Source organism: Micropterus dolomieu, linkage group LG19 (assembly GCF_021292245.1).
Source record: "Micropterus dolomieu isolate WLL.071019.BEF.003 ecotype Adirondacks linkage group LG19, ASM2129224v1, whole genome shotgun sequence".
Lineage (NCBI taxonomy): Eukaryota > Metazoa > Chordata > Actinopteri > Centrarchiformes > Centrarchidae > Micropterus > Micropterus dolomieu.
The window spans coordinates 27,755,878-27,773,947 of NC_060168.1; the positions used below are offsets into that span (position 1 = coordinate 27,755,878).

The window sequence follows — 18,070 nt, forward strand, 5'->3', positions numbered from 1 at the left end:
GCTCAAGTATTCTGAATCAACAGAGAATGGACTACAAAATATTACTGGCCTGAATTTTTACATATTTATTTTCAAATGTACATTTAGTTAAACTCTCGCTGAGAAAATCTGATTTTTATATCAAATTCATCACCCAAAAAATGTTGCTTTACAAAGTTTATGCAGTTCATAGAACACCAGTCTAATTTGCCAGTTTTGTGTGATATATAGCCTAATACATACATACAATACGTACAGTACAGTTGTTTTAGGCAGGTGTTTAAAAATGCTGTAAAGTAAAAATGCCTTAAAAATAGGTTTGTAGATTACATTTATCAATAATAAAATGACCACCCTTTGCCTTAAAAACAGCATAAATTATTCTAGGTACACTTGCACATAGTTTTTGAAGGAACCTGGCATGTAGGTTGGCCCAAACATTGTGGAGAACTACCAACAGTTCTCCTGTGGATTTAGGCAGCCTCAGTTGCTTCTATCTCTTCATGTAATCCCAGCCAGACTTGATGATGTTGAGATCAGGGTTCTGTGGGGGCCACACCATCACTTCCGGAACTACTTGTTTTTCTTTACGCTAAAGATAGTTCTTGACTTTTGCTGTATGTTTGGGGTTGTTGTCATACTGCAGATTAAGTATCTGCCTGTACTTCTCAGTATTGAGACCATTCATTCTGACCAAATCTCCCAACTCCGTTTGCAGAAATGCAGCCCCAAACTGGCAACTCTCATTCTTGTACTGCTCTCCAGCCCTTATGTGAACAAACTGCTGCAGCCAGATATTTCAAATTTTGACTCATCAGTCCAGAGCACCTGTTGACATTTCTCTGCAATCCAGTTATCCTGTGTTTTTGTGCATAGTTGAGTCACTTTTTGGTCTTCCATGAAGGCCACTTCTGACCAGACTTCTCCGGGAAGCAAATGGCTTTACAAGGGTTCCACTGTTTTCTGCCAGTTCTGAGCTGAAGAAACTGCAGGACATCTTCAGATTGCGAAGGGAAGTAATAATAATAATAAATTAAATTTGTATAGCGCTTTTCACAAACTCAAAGTCGCTTGTGGGGAAGTGCCAGGATTTGGAGCAGGTGATGAGTCATGCGGCTGAGTTCTGGACCAGTTGGAGTCTTTTTATGTAGATTGAGTTGATACCAAGGAGTAGTGAATTGCGTGAAGGCGTGAATGAGTCTTTCAGCAGCAGAGGGTGTGAGTGAGGGTCTGATTTTGGCAGTATTTTGAAGGTGAAGGAAGGAGGTTTTAATGACATGACGGATGAAGGGCTCAAGGGGGAGGGTTGAATCAAAAATCACACCGAGGTTGAAGGCCTGGGGAGATGGGGAGACAATGGTGCCGTCGATGGTGAGAGTGGGGTTATTGGCTTTGCTGAGAGTGGATTTGGAGCCTATGAGGAGGAATTCTGTTTTATTGCTGTTTAGTTTGAGGAAGATGTGTTGCATCCAGGTTTTAATCGCTAATAGACAGGACTTGATGTCGGAGAGGGGGGGATTGTGGGGGGATTTGGTGCTGAGGTAGATCTGGGTGTCATCGGCATAACAGTGGAAGTTCAGGTTGAAGTGGCGGAGTATCTGACCAAGGGGGAGGATGTAGATGATGAAGAGAAGGGGGCCGAGTACGGAGTCTTGGGGAACACCTTGGGTGACTGTGACTGTAGCAGAGGTGTGGTTATGAAGAGAGATGAAGTGGGATCTGTTGGAAAGGTAGGAACGGAGCCAAGCGCAGTACCTTTGATACCAAGGTCTTTGAGTCTGGTGAGCAGGATGTTATGGCTCACAGTATCGAAGGCTGCACTCAGGTCAAGAAGAATAAGGATGTTGAGGGAACCGGTGTCAGCAGAAGTGAGGAGTTCGTTGAAGACTTTGAGGAGAGCAGTTTCTGTGCTGTGGAGGTGGCGAAAACCAGATTGGAAGGGTTCAAATTGGTTATTGGCATGGAGATGAGTTTGTAATTGTGAGGCGACTATACGTTCAAGGGTTTTAGACAGAAAGGGGAGGTTGGATATTGGGCGATAGTTATTAAAGGAAGAGGAATCCAGACCAGGTTTTTTAAGGACTGGGGTGACAGCGGCAGTTTTGAAAGCAGAGGGGACGGTTCCAAGGGACAGTGAAGAGTTGAAGAGGTTAGTGAGGTAGGGGGAAAGGACGGGGAGGCATGACTTCATGAGAGGAGTAGGGAGGGAGTCAAGCATGATGTGTCTTTCATCTGCTGCAGTATCTTTTCCTATGCCGACCACTGCGTCTACAGTTCTTAACATCATTGTGCTTCTTCAAAAATGCTTGGATAGCACATCTGGAATCCCCTGTCTGCCTTGAAAATTCTGCCTTGAAGAGACCTTGCTGATGCAGTAAAACTACCTCGTGGCTTGTTGCTGGGCTCAGTCTTGCCATGGTGTATGACTTTTGACAGTACTGAACCTGACGAAATGCCTACAAAATGCCTGACTTTGTGCAAGTGTACCTAGAAGAACTGATGCTGTTTTGAAGGCAAAGGGTGGTCACACCAAATATTGATTTGATTTACATTTTTCTTTTGTTTATTCACTTTGTATTTTGTTATTGAGAAATATAATCTATTAACATTTTTGAAGCATTCTAACTTTACAGCATTTTTCTCACACCTGCCTAAAACATTTGCACAGTACTGTACATTTTGCTCTTTTGTCAGTAGATAGCATGTTCAAAGCTTTGCAGTGCCCAGGCTGTAACACAATAAGGAACAGTAACTGTTATTCAGTTTAAGGCTGCACTGCACCAAAGCAGACACAGGCATACAAATGAATTGTTTTTGGTTATGTTAAATGTGATGATATTTATAAGTTAAAAGTTTCTTTATTTCTACCTTAAAAAATATTATAATGTAGTTATTGGTACTATAACAATTAAAAATGGTGTGGCCTATGGAATGAGGTTATTAGATGAATCCAAAATGTAATACATCAAGTAATGAAAGTTTAAAAACAGATATAACACTTTATACTATTTTCTTTATGTCCTATAAATTGATGAAATAAATGAAAACTTTTTCTGCTTTACTCCTATATGTATCTTTAGCTTGCTCATTTCACAGTTTAAATTTAGAAGTTTCAATGGTCAGTAAGTCAGTGTGGTTAGATCAGACTAATGAGTAACAGGTGAGGATGTTTTTGGTGTTTAAGGTAGGAGCTAACCATAGTGACATTGCAACAGAGCCCATTCACTTAAACTGAATAATATCTGAGGATGTGATGAAATCCAGTATTGATTGAATGTCTTGTTAGGCGGTGGGAGGAAGTGTGCTGTGTGTTGATTGTTTATCGGTCTAATTAGCTCAGCAGTGGGGAATACTAGATGGGTAGAATAGTGTTAGTGTGTCCAAGTCAGAACCTGAATCCTCACCTTTCTTTTGATTTAAATTTCTCATGGGTGCTGTAAATATTTTTCCTTCCCTGCTTGGTCATTCATGCATTTTGTTGTTGTTTTATTGTTTTCCTTATTGATGTTGTTTGTCCCTTTACATGGTACCCTAATCTTGTGTCTCTGCTGGTGATATTGACTTTTTTTGGTTTGGCCTCTTATGAAGTGAGATGCTTTTTAAACTGCTTGGGTGTTTATTGAACCTGTACGCACTTACGTTTAAAAAAAAATGTAAATGTAATTGTAGAGCTGGATTAATGATGATTTTGTTTTGATTAACAATTTACGTAAAAACAAGTTCTCAGAGTCTAAAGTGATATCTTCCAATAGCCTGTTTTGTCTGACCCAAAATATTGAAACTACAGATGCATAAAACAGTGAAGCTGCAAATCCTCTAATCCAGTGTTTCCCAAACTGGAAGTCGGGACCCTCAAGGGTGTCACAAGATTAATCTGAAGGGTCACCAGATGATTAACAAATTACAAGTAAAAGAACTTAAAGTTTTTCTGCTCCATAAAATTATGTTGTTTTTTTTTTAAGGAAGTTTATGTTTGTTATCTTGTAAAATATAGGATAAGCTTGCTACTTCAGGCTGGAAAGGTAAAAAAAAATGTGTAACTTTTATGAGTTACTTTTAAATCAGGTCACAAGCCAAAGTAATTGGGAACCTCTATTTGAATGTTTGACATTTTGCTTGACAAATGACTTAATTGATAATTTATCAAACTAGTTATTTAATTTTCTGTTTGCCAACTGATTTTTGAACATTAAGTTGTGCTGGAATTTCCGGAATTTAGCTGACGCCTTCAAAAAGTCCCATTCCTCAGCCAGTCTTGATCTTGTCCTTCAGCAGTTCAGTGATATTAATGCAGTTGTGAGGATCAATCCTGCAACCTTCTAGGTAAAAGCCTGAATGTATCCTGCGGTTACTGTGGCAGCTTCTCTTCATGCATGGTCTCTGCATTGAAACAGCAGACAAACGACTTCTGTGTATTAACCTCAACCCTTAATCTATAGTGTAACACAATCGGCGGCCTCTGACATCTGCTTAGGACTACTGATGCTAAAAAAAGAGAGAATGGGAACGATGCCTTAGAAAATTGACGGACATGCAATTAAACGTGGGAACTTCTTCACTGACTTAATTTATGAAGTTCATTCCTGGTGAATGTGCAGCGGCTGTTCAAGGGCAGCGATTCCCCCCCGCTGCATTAATTTGCTCTTCATTTGCATAACGCTTGGCTCGTGGCTGTAAAGTGGCCACATACAGCAACATGTTAAGTTTGTATTATATAAAAACACATAAGACCCGAGAGGATAAACCTGTGCTAATATCAAACATTAGTGTGCATTAAGTCTGACATGATTAAAGTGGTGTTGTCTGCAGTCTAAAGGAGTGGTTTGTGTACTTTATCATTCTAAGGACCCCTTAATATAATCAGTACCTGTGTGGTTAAGTTTTGTTCCCCATGTCTGGGGATTTATTTTTCTGCAGAATTCATACTGCAGTGATGAGAAAACAATGAAATCTCCTACCCAAGCCAGTCTTACATTCAGTTCCCTCCAGGACCAACGTTAAGTCCAGGATTGTAAGAGTTATTTTCATTATCCCTTTATCTAGTCATTGTCTTTTTTTAAGAAACTTATTATTTTTTATCTGTTAATGTCCAGTGTCCTAGAACCAAAGTTGCCATCATCAAATTACTTTTTTTTTCTGACCAATAGTCCAATGCCCAAAGATATTTAATTTACAAAAATGTAAAAAAGCAGCAAAAGGTGCAATTGCTCACATTTCAAATCTTGAATCCAGCAAACGTTTCCATTTATCAACTGTTAAAAACTTAAATGATCAATTAACAAAAATGTTGTCCAATTAATTATGTGTTTAATGACTAATTGGTTAAAATTAGCTCTGCATATTTGCTTTAAAAATGTGAATACCTAGAGTACATCATGGACGTTTCAGACATAAAAGAAACTGGTGAAGAAGAGAGTGTCCTCCAGTCAAGGTACTGCCACAAAAATCAAGATAATCACAGTCGTGCATATGAAGTGTGAAAAAAAAAAAGTTTTATTAGTCTTCTATTTAAAATGTTTCATCTTTCAATGGCCTTCAACATACAATCAAACAAAAGCTACCTTGCTAAAGATCCTTTCGAAACATCTAGAGAGTCATTGGTTCTGTTAAGTTGTTGTGCTCCCCAATAACCAGAGGCTGTTTGAATCTTTGAACAGTAAAACTTCCTTGGCCCACCAGTCAGTCGGGCTACATGCTATTCAGGAGCTGAATGGGGTTTCAGACATTGGTAATTCTCCAAGGTCAGGGCCCAGACACGCCTACACTCTTGGAGGCTTTTCTGCCACAAAAGGCTGGAAGCAACGGCAGAAAAAATACAGACTAACAAAAGCTTGCTGGGAAAATGGTTCATGTTAAACATAGAGACATTAGTGGTTTATGGACTGTTGCTAGATAGACTGAGGGAAGAAAATTGAGGTCTTCTTTTATGTGGCTGTGTGAAGTGTGAATGCCTACAATATCTATGCAGTAAATACATATATATGTACTATGCATACAGTATAAGTACATATGTATGAATATTTTATGTATATACGGTTGTGCATTTTTATACACAGTAAAACTTCTCTTTGTGTTTTCTGATTCCACATTGTGCCATCTGCCTTTGCTGTATGGACATTTTTATATGCATGGACTTAACCTACAGCTATGTTGCTGTTTACTGAGGATCCTCCCTATGCTGTCTGTCCAATCCTCTGGATTTCCTGTAAATCCCTGGGGCCTCGCTTGTGCTGTTGATTTGTGGTTGGCTAGTGGGCAATTGACACATTGATAAATCCCCCCCAGATGAGGTGCGATCTGTTTGAATCAATAGAGCCTTATCGGCTGACGGCCGTCATGGCTGTGACCATGTCAGTTCACCCTGGGTCCCTCAGAGTCGGCCTGATTTGTAGCATTTGACAACAAACATCGTCACGCCACGTGGTTCGTCAGACAGTCCATGGGCATAAATGAAGGCAGGACGTTGTCTGTCAGCGAGCAGCTGCAGAGAGGACAGGAGACAGACAGAGAGAGGGAGGTGGATATAATAAGAGGCAGCAGAGATAAAACAAAAAAAGGCTAATAGGATATTGGGGGATGGAACAGTACAGACTTCTTTTTTCATAGTAAATATGTGTCATTCACAATTTTCTTACCTGTTACCAATAACAGAATAAAAGTAAAGCTCCGAACGTTTCATGGCAGTAGTGGAGGGATTGAAAGTGAAGACAACATCCACAGCACCAGCTTCCACTGTGGCATCTTCATCTTCAGCCCGAGGATTCATATGGCTTGTGTCCACTAGCCAGGCTTTAGCTGTTCTCTGTCCCGTCTGGCTCATATCCAGCTTCTCCTCTGTCTTTAGATCTCAGCCAAATCTGGCCGGTCCACGGCACAGCCAGACACGTTTTACAACTTGGCGAGACGCTGGCCAAAAGCTGCCCAAAAGCTCCAGTTTGGAGGATTAATGGTTACTGATTCTAAACAGATCGTTCCCTGCATATAATGGAAAGTTTCTGAGCAACATTTAGCTTTATTAGCTAGCACTACTGAATGCATATTTAATCTACAAAATAAGTGATGTGGAGAAGAGCAATGAAACTGCCAAGTGCTATTTGTTTTATTATTGTGAATGCTGAAACTAAATGCAGCTCATGTTGCATGAAATGTGCTTGTTATTTTCAGACTTCTCTGTTGTTTGGGTGAGAGGCATTTCAAAAGAGACAAAAACTAAACCATATCATATGGTTTGACCATGCTGACATCGCTGTCAATTCTGCTCTTTGTAACATACATGCTCTCTTTTTTCAGTGGTTGTAGGCTCGAGCCAAATAGCAGTAGACTGCCAAAATGAACTGTAATGAGTTGGAGCAGAATATTATTTTGTAAAACTATTCAGTTTCAGGAAAATGCTTGAAAACTTGGTGGGAATTGCACAGAGAGGAACATTTTGAAAATAACAGTAAAAGTCAGTATAATAAAGATACCGTATTGGAAAGCAGATGTCACTCGCAGTTAGGTTAACAAACCCTCTTCTGTAAAACTGAATAAGAGAGTTTTTAAGGAAGACAGTATTCGGTAAAAGGGAGAAGCAGGAGCTTAAGTAAAACACTTTTCATTAAAATAGTAAGAGTGAGCTTAATGAATAGCAGAGTCTATAAAACAGAGAGATGGGTACCCTAAGGATGACAGCACTACAAAAATTTATCTCCAGCATTAAATCCAGGAAGTTTATGTCAAAATGGGGATCACACTTTTTCATGAAATCCTCTAACCTGTTTAACCAGCAGGGAAGGTTCAACAGAGTCAGCCAGGTGAAACACTGTTTTGCAGTTGGCACCAGAAAAGAAATGTAATTGGTGAACTTAAAGATATTCTGTGTCTTTCTTATGTCAACAAATCCAGTAAAACCAAGTATTATCTGTTTGTCAAAGTCTGATATAGTGGGTCATTTTGTGCCACAGACAGTGGTTGAATAAGTACTAAGAACTTTTATTGAAGTTAAACTAGTAATACTACACTACAATGATACTACAATGTCCTGCTGATACATGCGTAATTTTCAATACTTAATATTTTTTGGTGGTTTAATCTGTAACAACAAATCTTGTTTTAGAAGCTGATCATATGCTTTGTTTGTAAAAGCAGAATCTGCTAAGTTGCTGTCAGATAAATGTAGTTGAATAAAAACTATCATGTAGTGGAGAGGAAGTATAAAATAGAATAAGATGGGAATACTTAGGTAAAGAGCTTAACGTGTACTGTTGTGACTTTCCACACAATAGTACACTTTATTCATTTCATACTTGTTTTCTTAAGCTAATGTTATTATCTCTCCCTTTAGTTATGGTACGAATGTTGGAACTTTTAATTTTGAAAGGGTAACGTTGGTGGAAGAGTTAACTGGGAAGAAATTTTTTTGTGTGTGTGCTGGAAAATGTCGTATTTACTGATTGTTTGGTACCTGGCTGAATAGGGAACAAGATTTGTCAGTATTTCATTTCACATTGTGTTTGATATTGAGTGATATAACATTTTTTCATAGTTATACTAAGTTTGAAAGTGAGTGTGCCTAATATTTAGACTGCTATATTAACTAAATTAGCCATTCTTCAAAATAAGTACTTTTACTTTTGATACTTTAAATATTTTTGGATACTAATATTTATGAATAAAAGAGTTTGAATTCAGGACTTTTCTTTTTAGTTTTTACATTTACTAAAAGATTTGAATACTTCTTCCACCACTGATGTAGCTACAGACTGTAGTCCTAATTTAATCATCATTAAAGCTTTCATTAACCATCATTTAGAAAGTTAGACCATTGTTTTGCCAGGGATACTATAGCATAAATAAGCCTCACCATTTCACTGGTTAACATGTTATTTCATACGATGACCATGACCTGTCCTGCAAATATGTATTAACTCATGGTTAAAATGTTTTAAAGAGTTTTTAAACATTAAGGTTTTCATTTGGAACGAACACACGATGTGGAGAAGTTAGAAATGATTGAAATATAGACTAATGCATTGTTTGTTGGTTTTGGTCTCTTGATGGGATTTGTTGATAATTAGAAAAATATAGGACAGTGCCAGCCTTATCCTTTAATGCTAAATACAGATGCTATTTGTCATAAGAGTTATGTTGATCTCTGTGTTGTGTTACTCTTGTTTTGTGTCATTACAACTAGTTTAAGGAGGAGTATAGAAATTAACTCTACAGCACAGGATCAAACATAGTTGCAAAGTGAGATCATAGAGAGCTGCTGTGTGTGTGTGTGTGTGTGTGTCTTGTTCACCCTTTGCCTGACTGTCAATCCCAGGGGTTCCTGTCCCCTCATGGTACTAGATTATGGGTTGGACTCAATCTGAATACAGAGTGGCAACTAATGTCTATTTCTCTCCCTCTCTCTGTCTGTTTTGTCCTGGTGTGTCACTCGTCTCCGTCCGTCTCTCTGACATAGATGTATTTCACATGAAACAGACACCACACACATGCTGGCTGTTCACACTCGCTGATTCTCGCAGTATGACACAGTCAGTCAAACACACACTCAGACAGACACACACAGACACACATGACAGCTCATGCAGTTTGTTCCCAGTGGACAGCTGGTCAGTGCATGCGCATACACAGAAAACCCTGGCATGCATCCACATATCCATTTGTTGTACTGCAAGGGTGGGTGATGTATTTTTCAACTGTTCTGTCATTTAAGCAATTACACTGATTGACCTAATGGGAGTGCTATAATTATTGGTCAGAATTTTCATGCCATACATGATGTTTTTGGCACAGCTGGTCCAGTTCCAGAAAATTGCAGCATTGACACATTTGGCTTAGTGTTGTGGTGCTGAAGTTTTTAGAGCAACCTTGTTGAAGGGGAAAGGATGGCAACTTTTTCAAACTTTAAAAGGCTGTACCACTGAAATTAATAAAAAAAAGTCTCATTTTTGTTTTATTGAAACAATGACAATTTTGATCATTAATTAATTAATCAAAAGGGCCAAACACTTGATGTATGAAATTTTCTCTGTTTCACATCACTATGATTTACAGTAATACATTTTAGTGTTGCTTAAAGAAAACAAGCAGTTTCAACATGTAATTTTGGGCTCTGGCAAATGATTGCCATTTTCACTCTTTTTTGACATTCTATAGACCAAATAATTAAACATTTAATCAAAAAGACAGTCAAGAGATTCACTGATCATGATGAAGCCTGTTTTGGACGAAGGATGTATTTTATTACAGTTTCCAACATAATTTGTTCGGGATGACGTGTAGTTGAATAAAAATGATTTTGGAATAAAAATATTAGATGTGGATGAAAATTTAAACATCTTTTTAAAAAAATTGTTCTTAACAAATTATCTGCCAAAGTTACAAGGTATAGTAATAGTAATAGTAGACAATAAAATAGTAAACAATAAAACAAAATATAAAAGAACAACATCCAAACATTTCAGTAAACATAAAATATAATGCCAGTCAGTACACGTGGGTTTTAAAAAGCTTTTTAAACTGAGGCACTGACTCAGCTGGATGGTGAGGGGGAGTTTGTTCCACTAAAACAGTAAAAGCATGGTTCTGTTTTGTTTTAAGCCTGGACTGTGGAACTTTTAACAACATTTGAATCTCATTTGCTCTGAGTTGTCTCAGAGCAGAATAAAGGTTTCTGAATTATAAAGCAGAGCCAGTCCATGACCATTTAAATTACATCAATGTAATCTTAAATGGACATTTGATCTTTTATAAGGGACACATCTTAGTCCTCCAAAACTCCACTGTTCTTGATCTAAGTTCAGCCAAAAGGCCTCTCCACTAACTCATGATAACCTATTGATTGCCCAGCTGGATGAAGGTCTAGGTTTAGGTTCTCCTCATCCTCTATCAAACTCACCCTGTCTGAGACACATTGACCTGCAGGGCACCCCAGTCACTGCTTATTGGGCTTGACACTGCTCGATGGTGACAACGCTAATTGTCAACATCTGGGAAGTGCCTGCCATCCCTCGGCCCTGCGCAGAATGAATCGTGGTGATCTGTCATAACGTGTCAGAGGAAATTAGCATCAGTTGAACGTCAGTCGGTAGGGGGGGTGAAGGGCAGGTGGGAGTTGTCCCGCCAACATTATCGGAGGTTTTTGTAAGGAGGGGGAAGTGTGGGAACGGCAGTTAGAGAAGTAATTTCAGGACAAAGAGATTTACATGAATTTGTTTCCTCATCAAGTTGTTGTCCCTGCTGGGAGATGAAGACTACTGCTTCTAAGGCTTATTACAACTACTAGCACTAGTACTACAACTACTACTACTATTATAACCACTTCTACCTCTACAATTTCTACTTCAACTAGTATTGTTACTATTACTACTGTCACTGTAGCTGGTACTGAAACTACTTAAAGCCTACTGCTAATGTAATGTTACAACCACTACCACCATCACCACTACTATTCTACAGCTACAACTACTACTGATGCTGTTACTTTTACTTTTACTATTAGTACTAGGACTACAACCAGTTACTACAACTGCTATTCTTGAAATTGTTATTACTGCTTCTTCTAATAAAAATGTCACTTTTCCTGCCATTCAAGTGTGCGTAGGTTTTGACAGTTAAGTAAATCACTTTAATTATTTTATTGTTATATGAACAAAATAACTATAAGACTAAGACATACAAATCTACGACCACCACCACAATAATAAGCTTGTAATTCAGACTTGTAGGAGCCTCAGGCTGGGCTCTCCCAAAGTCCAGGCTTAAGAAAAGTAAAGGGTGTTATCAGGCTTTGGCTTTACATCGACCTGCTTAGGCAAGCAGCCAGCATCCTCTTTGAGACCACTTTTTAAAACCTGATTTATAGACTCATTTAATATGCTTTTTATTTCATTTTGTAGATGTTAGCCTTGTGTTTGTATCCTTCCATACTGTGATGTCTTTTTATGGCCCTGGCATAATTTGTATAATGTATTTGACTGTTTTACAGTTCATACTTGTTGAAGCCCTTTGTAAAACAATGATTTAAATAAAGCTCATAAAATTAATTTTAATGAAAGGAACAAACAAACCAATCTACAATACTTTCCCTGCACTGCTGACTTCATATCAAACAAGCAGTGTTCTTTTTTTTAATCTTGACTCACAGAAAAACCCGCATGGTCACAATATCTTTGTCTTATCAGAATGAATCAATATTGAATTTATGTAAACAAAAAAAATGCAATAGCACAAGAGCAGCAACCTGGATAAAGGAAATGCAATAATAGGAAATTAAATAATAGAGAAAATGAAGAGTTTCATACCAAACTGAAACAACCCATGGTCGTTTTAGAGGACAGAGGGATACCTGAGGTGACCTGCTTTTACATACTGCATATTCTGAACTAAAGATACTTGTGTTGAACCCTGAGGTAGTCCTACGTCTGTCTGACTTGTTTTGTTTTTGTCCTTTAACAGGAAAGTGACAGTTTGTGGTGGGACGCCTTCGCTACAGAGTTTTTTGAGGAGGATGCCACTCTCACACTCTCTTTCTGTCTCGAAGATGGACCAAAGAGATACAGTAAGAGTCCTATAATATTTTAGCAAACCACCAATAATGCAATCATGTTAAAATTATAAATAATTGTATTATTTTTTTAAGAAAATTCCATTAGTTCAGTTTAAACCTGTTAATATTTGGGTGTGTTTCAATAAAATGCAACAGAACATAACATTCTGTTGTATTTTATGTAAAAAAAAAAATGCCTGCGCACTGTTGCTTACCTCTGGTATATGCATTTATGACGTTTCAGCCTACACAACCATCATCAGGCATCAGAGTTGTTTTTTTTTCACTTTCATTCAAGTCGCGCTGCCCTCCCACGCACCTATAATACATTCTGGTGTGCAGAGCTTCTTTCAGTTATTTGTTGTGTGAGGCTACATTTTAATATCTTACACATTCTGAAATCCCATTTTCCATGTGTTAGAGGGATAAACCACTATAATGTAGCAGTGCTGAGAGATTTTAGAAAAAATAATCCCTGATTCTCAGATACCTTAGTCTGTGGTGTTCAGTCATTCCTAGCACTGATATTGTGACAAAATGGGAGAAATGTTATATGGTATTTCCACTTTGTTAAGTTATTGATTTCCTACATTTCCCAAAATCCTTTTGAAAAGAAAAATAAAATGTGTGAACCACTCAGTCAATTCAATGTAATCTATATAGCCCAATTCTTATGAGAAGTTATCTCATTGCACAGTTCCCACCATGAGCATGGACTTGGCCACAGTGGTAAGGTCCCTTTTAGCAGGTAGAAACCTTGAGCAGAACCTAGACTCAGGGTGGGCAGCCATCTGCTTCGACTGGTTGGATTGAAAGATGGGTGGTGAGAGAGAGAGGGACACATGATGTGCTTTCATACTGCATTTTCCTGGAGTATTGTGGTAATCGGCTGGCTCGCTGAGCTTTCTGAAAGTTACGGAGCTGGAAAGGGAGGTCAGATTTGATCCACCCCTGAGCCGGCGATGTTGGTAGTAACAGAGCTGGAACAATGTCTGTGTGAAAAGCCACAGGTGGTATGTCAGTGTTAAATGTCACTGTTTTTTTCTGTCTATAGTCACAGCTCTGTTTCCGGAACCATTATGTGAAAGCACACATGGCTGCAGGATTATGCCGCAAACATTTGTTCAGTATGAATGAGAGTAAGAAAGAGAGAGTGCAGGAGGAAAAACAGCACACAGTAGCCCAACACAGAGATGTAAAATAATAGTAATGGTAGTGGTAATAATCCAAATCTCATTGAAAAATAAATAGTAATAATAACGATATATGATAATAATGATACTAATAGTAGGACTATAATAATAATTGTAGCAGTAGGTGTCAAGAAGGAACATGGGGGCAACCACAGATCCAGACTGTACAGCTCCAGAGCCAGAAATACCTGCAGAAAGCAACAGAAGGAGAGAGGAGAGGGACGAGAAAGCACAAAACTAAGGAAAATGGAAGAAGTCGAGTTATTAAAATGCACTAATGGGATGAGAATGCATACAGATGGAGTTAAAAATAATGATTTAAATGTAAAAAAACATTATTGGATATATCTGTATCGAAACACAGTGTATTGCTATTTTTGCCTTTTATTACCAAGAAGAGGGCAGGAAAACATGATACCACAATATGCATTGTATATATTTTATTTCCAATAGAGTTTAGAAGTTTGAGGAGTCATGTTGGTCTTCCAGGATTGCAGATGTAAAAGTCGTGTTCATTTCCTCCTTAGACAGTGTTAGGTGATTGGCAGTTTGAGCACTTCAAAGCTTGGATGGACATGAATTTCTCCTTGTTGAATCATCAAAACAATAAGATGAGGGTGTGTTACAATGTGTCTGGTTACAGTGTTCAGTTACAACACTGTACAACACAGTATACATAAAAACGTAAGAAGATGAATCAGCTACAACTTCCAAGGAGCATTCGGCAAGAAACATCCAACCATAGACTTTAAAATTCAGTGCAATACTAACAGTGAGCTCAAGCTAAATATTTGCACTTCATAGAAACATGATAAAACATTTAGTAGTTTAAATCAGTTGACTTTCACGTTATGGGTCATTGTTTGTTACTCCAACACAACAAACTCCTCTCTCCAACTCTGACTCACGTTTCCATTGGCATCTTCCGGCAACAACTCGCCTCTCACAAAATGTCTGAGCGAGAATTGTTCTTGAGCGAGACTTCTGTTCCTGGTTAAAAACATGTTTTTTTAACCCTGTTTGTTACTCAGAGGGATCTTTTCCATGATGTTGTCAGACACCAAATGTAACAATCTGAGCCTGCCAGTAGCAAAAAGAAGCACTTTTTGTCGACATAATTATGATGGGCACAAATCAGAGATGCTTACAAGTCAAGTCTCAAGTCAACTGTTTTTCACTTACAGAGCACAGACATAGATTATTAATTATGAATGAATCTACTGTAAGTCAACACACCCCACAGACTCTCAAACCAGTGTAACCTTATAAGCCATGTTTCCATCCAATTTGTCATGGGAATTTTAAGTGGACTTTTGAAATGTTGCAAAAAAGATTTTACCATCAGCTGGTTTTGGATCGAATAAACCAGGCTACAGCAAGCATAGTTACGTCAGAGGTTGACGGTACACATGGCTGTAATAAACAAGACGTATGGGGTCCAAACCAGAAACAAAACCAGTCGCATGGACCTGAAGACCACTGATCTTGAAAAATGGAGAGATGTCCAGGCAGGCATGTCTCAAGCCATGTCTCTGCACGTTATGGGAATATCCGGCAAGACGCCGACAGCCGATACAACTGATCAGATGTGAGTTACAAGTTTGCTATGTCAGAACTTATTCGGCAAAAGTGTTTCCATCTCCCATTTAGCGCATTTATTCTTTTTCAACAAAGGCCAAAAACAACCTCAAGCGAGCGTAAAAACTTATTTGCGAAAATTAAGGAATTGTTTTAGAATTTTGTCATTTCCATCAACCTTTTCTAACGCGATACTTCAAAATGAAGTATCAAAAAAACTTTGATGGAAACACGACTATATTGTAGATTAATTCCCATGCATCTCAGTCAGCAGCTATTCTGGCAGCAGCACATCGTCTCTCCCTCTCCTCTAGCACTGTGCACGCGAAGGCAGGATTTAGTCACTATGGTTACGGGGATGCTCTGTGTCTGTCGCTCTTAAACTTTGCGACAATACAGGAGGTGAACAGGTACAGGCACACAATACAGAAGGAAAATAAGGTTCCAACTTTGTAGTAATGACATCGTTTCGTATCCCTTATGGGAGGAGTTTTTATTGTCCCCACCAACAGTGACATGAAATATCTGCCCTCGCCTTCCTATTTCACAACTAGTTAACTACTAAGCTTAAGCGATGTTGATAGGAATATATTTTACTAGCCATACTACACATTTCTAGTCTTTTCCCATTTCTCCCCAGAACTTCTGTGCAAAGCCTCCACTTGTTGCCAGACAACTTCACTGTGATGCTGAGATTTTGTGTTGTAAACTGTTGTTCACCAAGAAGTAGTTACAGCTATTAACTCCCCCTAAAACCACATATTGTGTTTACATTTCTGTTTGTGTATGGATAAAGCAAACAAGATACAACTTGTTAATTAGTTAGCGTGAGAGGTGTTGTTAAGAGTACTTTCTAACTTTGAATAGAGCCAGGCTAGCTGTTTTCTCCCCGTTTCCAGGCTAAGCTAAGCTAATAGCCCCTTGGGTCTTGCTCCATACCTAACACATACTATTGCTTTAAGTTAGATTTCCAGATAGGAAGATTTCTTATATTCTCTGTTCGGTCTTGTTTTTTTTTTTTAAAGGTTGCAACAGCCTGAGTTTCAGGAAATGTTCTCAATGCTTGATTCTGTGTTATATGAACTCAAGTTAGAAACACCCAGACTGCAGCTTCAGTATGTGGTCTTCAGCAACAAATGACAGAGCAGAGAGGCTGTTATTGAGTTTGTGATATTGTCCCCTTCATCTCATCTGCATAGGTTCATGTTTTGATATCTGAAACATATTGAATATCACACAGACACAGATAAGGACATGGTGCTCTGAAATGAGCAGATGTGTGTAGCGTCTGCTGTGTTTGTGTGTGTTAGTGTGTGTGATTCAGCTCAGTCATGGAGGAGGAAGAGAGTGAGAGAGAGTGAAGAGAGAGAGAGAGAGTGGAGGATTGTTGTGAGCCTAGCCCTGGTTTGCTTTTCAAATGTAAAAATAAAAATCCCCAGTGGTGTAGAGACGGTAACCCTGTTCCCCCGGGAACGGGAGGCTTAACACCATGGCGATGATGACTCACCGCCAGTCGCAAGCGTTCCTCGATTCACATTCAGGTGCGCTAAGTTACACACATGCACAAACACACACAACAAAATCATCCAGGAAAAATCCACAACCCTCATGTATCCAGCTACAAATTAGACTCAAAAGAAGAACCAAGAATGAACACCTTTTGAAAGTGATGATTTCTATCTAGACTTCGCACTGGCAGCATTATATATAGAAAACAACAGCACAATGCACAATCATATAGCAAGTTCTTATCATTTACTTTCCAGTTAGTTTTGACAACTACTCAGTTCTCAGCAGTGTTGATAATTTTAGCTATTGAACAACTTACAATCATTTGGCAAGTTAGATAACTTCAGTATCTTGCTCAACGTTACTTAGAGGTTTTTTGGGGAGAATGACCTGTCGGTTAACCTCTTAACAATCCGGCAGCCCAACCAGTACAATCAAAATTGACGCGTTTTATCTATGAAGGTTCATAGTAATTCACCGATTGATTATATTCCAACAAAAATGATCTTTTTACGTGGTCAGAGGTCCAGATGATCCAATCCACTAAAAACATTTAGTCCCCACATTATTCTATCAATAAATTCCCACAGACTGCTACTGCATCATTTCATATTTGCCTGCAGACCTTCCTAATATTTCTTTATAACTGTAATAACTCCTGTTTGTATATAAACAACTACAATATCTTTATTTCAAGATAGCTGCTGAACTCTGACCTTTTGATTGACACCTAATTCGACCAATAGGAGGTTACATGTCATGTCCACAGCCTACAATAGCCCAAAAAAATCTGCGCTGTAATAGAGTGCCAGCCCTTATCATTTCGTGGGTACGCCGAGCTAATTGCAATCATTTGTGCCGATGACTGGCACTTCGTATAGCCAATAAAAGTCTGAAAATAATGATATATAACTTCAGCTGCCAAGTTCATGATCTACCAGCAAAAAACACATCTGCATAAAGCTACCAGCTAATAAGAAGTGATGCAACAGCAGCCGCTTACTGCCAAAGGGCAGTGCTGTTTTTGAAAAAAAAATAAATAAAAAACTTACCCTTTGATAAACCTCTGTAAAATAATTATTTTCTGTGCTATTGCCATAACTAAGTAAGGCTTCATGCTGTGGCCCCACATTTTTTTTCAGCTAATAAGTCCCAGCTATAGTTTTCAGCATACATGTATTAGCAAACATTTTCAAGCGGAAATGAAAAACGTATTACCTTCAAGAACTGCATTCAGTTTAGTATGCCTTTAGGCCTAGAATTTTACAGAAAATGG

The 18,070-nt window shown here is 38.4% G+C and overlaps 1 protein-coding gene across 4 annotated transcripts in view; it reads left to right on the forward strand.

Annotated features, from left to right (window-relative positions):
• Positions 1-18,070, forward strand: part of ldb2a (LIM domain binding 2a) — a 94,276-nt gene that overhangs the window by 13,882 nt on the left and 62,324 nt on the right. For all 4 annotated transcript variants that reach the window (XM_046031112.1, XM_046031113.1, XM_046031114.1 and 1 more), the window contains exon 2: positions 12,424-12,526. In XM_046031112.1, the coding sequence (XP_045887068.1) occupies positions 12,424-12,526 (103 nt within the window). The remainder of the gene's footprint in view (positions 1-12,423; positions 12,527-18,070) is intronic.